Here is a 7,441-nt window from a genome sequence, read left to right on the forward strand (position 1 = left end):
AGCTAAGATATGGAACCAACCCAGATGCCCCTCAGTAGATGAATGGATCAAGAAAATGTGGTATATATACACAATGGAATTCTATGCCTCCATCAAAAAGAATGACATTGCCCCATTTGTAAGGAAATGGAAAGACTTGGAAAAAATTATATTAAGTGAAGAAAGCCAGGCCCAAAGAAACATAGGTCCCATGCTTTCTCTTATTTGCAATAACTAGTATATGTCTGAGTCAAGCAGAAAAGATCAGATAAGTTGATGTTAGGGAAATGAACCCTAAGATAAGTATTCAAATGTTTTTTTTCTTTCATACGATTGTTTCTAACACATTTATAAGATTTCTTTATTGCTTTGTATGTCCCTCCCCCATGGTATAACCCCTGTTTTCATAGTATTTGATGTTGTTATAATTTGTGGAAGGGAAGGGAAAAAACAAATCGTTTAACTAGGGATACAGGTGGACCCATTGCAACAATGAGATGTACAAGTTGTTATGCCGAAAACAAACTTTACAACTTTGGTGTGGGGGAGGGGAGGATTGGGTAGGGGGAGGATAGGAAGGGATGGGAAGGGGAAACAAAGGAGGCTACAATACTTGATAAGAAATGTACTTATTATCTTGCCCGTGTAATTGTAACCCCTCTGTACAGTCTCACAATAAAAAAAAAAGAATATAATGAATTCAAGTCCTAAATGTAAAAGGGAAGAAAAATGTAAATGAATACAACCTGCTTTAGCAAAGTCTCAGAGGCTTTGTAAAGCTATTCTTTGGTTGTTGTTGTTGTTGTTGTTTTTTAATCTTGTGGTGGAAGGACTGAGTGTGTACATTGTGTGAGCAAAACAAATTTTATAAGATCAAATTTTATCAAAATCGTTTTCTAAGCAAGGTCAGTTTCATTTGTTCTGTCAAATTCTAACCTAAAAAGACAAAGAAATAATTTTTTTAGTTGTCATTCTAAATAATCTGACTTTTCAAATTCCAAGTAAACATCCCTTAAAAATTACATTGTATGATGCTTTCTTATACATTTTTAAAGGTGAGCATATTATGCCAGGAATAGCATTTCGTTTATTTTTCTACCAATAATGTTCCTATAGCAACAAATTCAACTCATAAATTCTTTTTTAATTCAGTGTAGTAAACTGACAAGTTTAAATTATATCTGCCAGTTTCACTTCTCCTAGTGCCCCCTTGAAGAGCTTTCTAGTACTATAGAAAGTATACTACATCACAGCATTTTAACCTCTAAAGTAATTTTTAAAAATCAAATCTAGTTAATAAAATTCTATGGTAATCTTACTAAAAAGGGAAAAAGGGAGGGAGGGAAGGAAAGGAGGGAGGGAAGAAAGAAGGAAAGAAGGAAGGAAGGGAGGGAGGGAGGGAGGGAGGGAAAGAGGAAGAAAGGAACTATTAGTTGAGCTACAGTGCCTAATCTTTTTGCTTTTTAGTTATTTTTCAAACAGGGGCCTGTGTTTATGACCTAGCTGGCTTAGATAGTGATCCTCCTATTTTTGCTTCCAGTAAAGCTGGTATAACAGACACATGCCACGTGAACAGCAAGATGGAGTCTCAGAAAGTTTTTACTCATGGTCCTCTTGACATGCACTCCCTGAATAGATGGTATTAAGCCAGCTGACATTCTTTTTTATACTGTGTTTCTAAAATGTTGTCCTAGATCTCCAGTGATTAGAGACACTTCAGATTGAATGTGGTTAGAAGATGCAGAAGCAAGTGGTTCCACAGGGTAGTGGCTCCATTGTTTCTCTCTGCCATTGCAACCTGGGTAGACTTCCAGGATAATACCTTCATCGTTCTATTTGTTTAGAAGTCTGCTTACTAAGGAGGCTGGAAAATTTTTGTAGGCAGTGCCACACCTTGTTCCTCTGAGTTTCCCCAACACTTTTTGGCACATAAAAAACACAAAATAAATATTTGAATGAATGTATAAATGAATGAATAAAATAACCACCCAGTTAATATAATCTCTGAGGTCAATAACCTGAACCTTTTTTTTCTCCAACATGAAACTCAGTGAAAAGACTGTAACCAGTGATTCCATGTTTCAAAACCAAGTTGTTTTATCTGTGTAGAAGAAATAGCTGCAAAACAAACTATTAAATGAATTTGGGACAGTCTTTCTAAATTTCCATTGCTCAATGAATGCCAAAAAACAAGTCTTGCTAATAGCTGATAGGAGAAAAAAAGGAAGTCCTAAGGAATGAGGATTGTAAATAAGAAGGGAGGTCCCCTTCTGTGTCTATGAGATAATAAGAGATTCATGTACTCATTGCAGACAGGGAAATCTCTTGTTATGGTTGTAGATGATATTATTTTAATGTCGTTTTCCTTTCTACTGGAGGGCCCTTACAGGTGAGGGGAAAGTGAAAAACAGAGATGTAGAGGGGGAAGACAAATTTTTGATGCAGTTGAATGATTAAAAAAAAAAAAGGGAAGTGTATTCCATGTTATTATATGCAAATGAGCTGTTTTCATTCCAATTTAAAAGGAGGCTTGATTTTAAAGTCTATCATTTGTCAGCTAGTAGATATTTTTATTCTGCCTTTTCTTCTTTCCATACCCACTGTTCTACATGCTTTGATTTCTAAACTGTCTTACATATAATCCCTGAAATAAAAATGTATACTATGTATATCAATTTACAGTTACCCCTATAACTATTTTTGTGTAGCTTAGAAAACAACTCAGTGGGTATATATACTTAAATTATCACCACACAAGTCTGAACTATAAATAATAAGTTTTCTACCATGCGTGGAGTTTGGCAGATGCAGGCATCATTTAACCAGTGCAGAAGGCTTACATTTTCTGAACCAACACTTGGTACTCATAAACTGACAACCATGAGTAATATTTATGGGATGATGCATGAGAATATCTGAAATTGGAACAACTTGGGAAAATCATGATGCTAAAGCAAGCAGGTTGAGTGAGGATGCAAAGGAGAGTAGTTTAAGGGTCTGGTTCTAGGCATAAAACACCAAAACATACCAGAATAGATGGTGGCGTTGAGTGAAAACTTGAACTTTGGGTGTTTAAAACTGAGTCTTCTGTTTGTGGAAGCAAAACTCCTCTCACTGAGGAAGAAATATTAAAGAACATCTTTAGTTGAGACATTGATTTATTTGAGGTACAAGAACAACTGAAAACTAATTTTTTTCTTCATTGTAAGTTAGATTTATGCGGAACATCTGAGGAAGACTCGCCTAGAAAAATGTTTATGATGTTTAAATATTTTATGTATTTTAGCAAAGTTGGTCTGAATTATAAGAATCCCACATAAGATAAAGATTCATGTCAATGAATCAAAAAAGGGTTTTTTTCTAAAGGCACAGTTTTCACTCTTTAATTTCTATAAAATTTTTAGTTTCTATCAAATCTTTAGTTTCTATAAAACTGTTGTTTTCAATTTGAATTTTCATTTTAGGGAAGAAAGCTGAACCAAATTTTAACTCATTTAGTCAATACAAAACTGGTAGAAAAGTATATAAAATTATTCCTTTTCTTGGCAAAAAGAGTCATTGAAAAATGAATAAGGAAACCAAAAACTTTTGTCACTATGATAATGTTAAAGATTAATAACGAAAAGCAAGTCGTCTATATAATCTAGTTCAACAAACATTTACTGAATCGTAACTAATTACCAAAACTTTGCCAAAGTTGGAACTATAAACATGAACAATACCAAGTTTCTTGTCTGGAAGCATTGCCTCTATTAAAAAGATAGCTTCTGCACACAATCTAAAACCTAACATATATACCTGCAGCCTAATTCAGTATGTGACCAGGATGAAAACTTAAGAATGTGCTTAGTAATATACAAGTGAATGCCATTCTATCACAACAGCTCAGTTCATCAAGCTAGGTATAAATAAGCCAATTGATCTGTCTCTGTATCTCATTCTCATTTTCTCAGTACAAGTATTACGCAGCCACCTAGTAGCTTCAGATTCTTCCAGAGACAGCATGACTTACAAATCAGTCTTTGCTCAATTAAACTGTTCGATTTAATTAAAGTTGTCTTGCTGGGTGCTAGTGGATCACAACTATAATCCTAGCTACTCAGGAGCCTGAGATCTGAGGACTGCAGATCCAAGCTAGCCGGAGCAAGAAAGTCCTTTAGACTCTTATCTCCAATTAACCACCAGAAAGCTGGAAGTGGCACTGTGGCTCAAAGTAGTAGGACACTAGCATTGAGCAAAAGAGCTCAGGGAGATTGCTCAGGCCCTGTGTTCAAACCCCACAGCCAACAAAAAAAGAAAAAGAAAAAAGTTTTCCTTTAAACAAAGAATAGGAGCTTTTTCCTCTTAAGAATATGTGGGTGGGTGATTAAGAAACTAAAAACCTCACATTGCTAGGCTTGCCTCTTACATTTGTAGCAGCTGGTATTTCTCTCCTACCCTCACATTAGTAAAATATATTGTGCTGGAAGTTTTAAAAGCTAACCTACAAGTACATGAAGAAGTCATAGAAAAGTCAACACAAAGTAGCAAGTAACTTGGGGTACTGTGTTCCTGAAGAGTTAAAATGTGCCCCAGTAGTGCAGCAATATGCAAGCCTTAGTCTGGGTTGACTGGAAACCCTTTTACTCTCCAAATTCAGAGGTCACCATCTTGATAGCTCCAGACCTAACTGTGCATCATGAACCATAAGTAGTCAACACAGCTATGTGAATTCATACTTAGTACTTTGGAATTCCACCCTGCACCCAATTCTTTGATCAAGACCATCCATCTGCTTTCTGCAGCTGTTCTTCCTCTGTGCTCTTGCGCTTTTAACCCATAAGCAGCTGACTTTCCTCTAGAATTTGTGTCTTGGTTGCTTGATGCAAAATAGCCGTTTCAGTTCACACTTCAGGCTCCAGTTTCTTTCTCTTATACTTTCCTCTTGCTTCTTCAAACTATTTCTAAATGCCATGATATTCTCCACTTTTCCCACTCTGTCTACAAATATTCCAAGAGCCCAAAATAGCTTTATGTATAAAGCTCCACATAGATCAGGCAGGTTCCTGTCTCTTACAGTCCAGGGATGCTCAGGGCCACATAGGGAATTAAGGAAATTAGTTTTGTTTTGTTTTTGTTTTTGTTTTACCATAGCATATTAGAAAAGAAACTACAATGATACCAGGACTTCATGATGGATCTCAAACTCACCATTAATAAGCTGAAGAGACTCAGGATCAGGATTCAAGGAGGAATTCCCCAGCAAAAAGTTCTGGTGCAGTGTCTCAGCAATATAATCTCTGAAGTTACTAATTGTATAAACAGCAGTGGGTTTATCATCCATTTCCACAAGGCCGTGGTTTTCCACCTTGTTGGAGTGAAGGCTAATTAGGTCCCATGTGGTATTGCTGATGGCCTCAGCATTGAAGGTAACTGTGTAGAGAACATCTATACCACTGTGAATGAAAATGGAAAGATGAGGCCCAACTAAGAAAGCACAAAGAAAGTAGTTTGACATCTATAGACATCCAACATTAGACCTAGACTGGGAGTCTTAAAAGGCCTGGATTCCATCTACATTCTCTGAAAATTCTAGGTGGCCTTTTTCCAACTCCTCCTCCTTCCCAGAGAACAGGGAGTCGTAGCTCAAACATATAGTAAAAACTCTACAGAAGCCACATCAACCTAAAAAAGACTCAGAACTATCTGAATCTTTTGGTCTCCCACATTCTCAACTCTTCTTTCCTCTTTCAAAGCTAACTCCTTTCTCTTCCTTAACAGCCTTCTTTTTCTTCTTTCTCCATTATTATTTCTCCTATCTGATGTAAAACCTGAGAAATCTGCTCATTTGTTTATTACTCTAGTTGGAAGTGTCATAAGGTATAGTTAAAAGATTTGTTTTTCCATAATAAAGATGTGGTAGACCAGGATTTAAACACAAATCTGACCCCAGCACCTGTATTCTGAACTACTATCAGACATTTCTATTCATTTAAGTCACACTGTTATTAGAAACAGTCATTACGATGACAGCTCTGTGCTTTGGTCTGTCTCGACACACAGCCATCATAGGCAACAGCCTGCAAGGCACACCAAATCCCTCCACAGGAAAAGATAGGCTGCTACCTTCCAAAGATTAAACACCCACAGCAGATGAGAAACGGAAGCAATTTGCTTTTTCAGTCATTTCACAGCAAATATCTAAGCCTAAAAATATTAAATGGATCTTTTTTTGGACATATATATTCTGATTACTACTGCCATCCTGAAATACCTCTAAGAGATTCCTAGTATCCAGTAAATAAATAGACATCTATACTTGCCTGAGTATAAAAAGACAACTCAGACTAATCAAATTATTGGTGACATCTAAAGAACAAGTATCCGCAAAATAAGGATGAAATCTTGGAGTCGAACGAAAAAATAAGTCTGGTCAATAATTTATGTTACTGTCTAGTAAAATTGTATTGGGCTTTTTTGTGAGCTAAATCCTTAGGCTGAAGACAGATGATATCAAGCTACCCTGTTTTAATGAGAAGGGTCACTGAGATCATCTATCTTCATTTTCTAATTTCAAGCTTTCCAAGGTGACTTTTGATTATAACACCTTACAGACTCATCCATGGAGAGAGAATGCATGAGTCAGCCAATGTAGTAATTGAACATTTGACAGATGGATTTTTCATTTTAAATAGATCAATGGGTATCCTTTATGCTATTTTATAGTCTGAGAAGCTAGAATTTGTCTTAAAAGAGCCCCCCACACACACACACACTTTTTTAAAAAATTATTTTAGTTATTTTTTTTTTGGCCAGTCGTGGGTCCTGAACTCTGAGCCTGGGTGCTGTCCCTCAGCTCTTCAGCTCAAGGCTAGCACTCTACCACTTGAGCCAGCCACAGCACCACTTCTGGCCTTTTCTGCTTATGTGGTGCTGAGGAATTGAACCCAGGGCCTCATGCATGCAAGGCAAGCACTCTACCACTGAGCCACCTTCCTAGCCCCCCACACACTTTTTTTGTTCCTGGGAACATAGGCTAGTTTTTATCTGGCCTCGCCTGCATTGGCAGATAACACTGAACTATAGGTGATTCCATGAAGGTGACACATCTAACAGCTATATACACAACCACATTATCTTATGCTCCTGCCCCTATTAGCATAGAAAGGCTTTTATTTAAATCAGACAGGAAAAACACTGAGTCACTTCAACATTGCTTTCCTCCTAGGGGTGGGGCTTAGAGTTATTAAAAGTAATTGGCTGGTATTCTGACAATCTGATGCTTTGGGTGGTAAAAACATCTTCTTGGGCTAGGAAGGTGGCTCACTGGTAGAGTGCTTGCCTTGCATGCCTGAGGCCCTGGGTTCAATTCCTCAGCACCACATAAGCTAAAAGAAAAAAGCCGGAAGTGGCGCTGTGGCTCAAGTGGTAGAGCGCTAGCCTTGAGCTGAAGAGCTGAGGGACAGCGCCCAGGCCCAGAGTT

At 37.3% G+C, this 7,441-nt stretch overlaps 1 protein-coding gene across 1 annotated transcript in view; it reads right to left on the bottom strand.

Annotated features, from left to right (window-relative positions):
* Positions 1 to 7,441, bottom strand: part of Impg2 (interphotoreceptor matrix proteoglycan 2) — a 101,321-nt gene that overhangs the window by 62,708 nt on the left and 31,172 nt on the right. Inside the window, exons 7-8 of the mRNA XM_013024096.1 lie at positions 5,170 to 5,445; positions 3,008 to 3,093 (exon numbers count right to left, since the gene is read on the bottom strand). Coding sequence (XP_012879550.1) covers positions 3,008 to 3,093; positions 5,170 to 5,445 — 362 coding nt within the window. The remainder of the gene's footprint in view (positions 1 to 3,007; positions 3,094 to 5,169; positions 5,446 to 7,441) is intronic.

Source organism: Dipodomys ordii, unplaced genomic scaffold (genome assembly GCF_000151885.1).
Source record: "Dipodomys ordii isolate 6190 unplaced genomic scaffold, Dord_2.0 Scaffold73, whole genome shotgun sequence".
Taxonomy (NCBI): Eukaryota; Metazoa; Chordata; class Mammalia; order Rodentia; family Heteromyidae; genus Dipodomys; species Dipodomys ordii.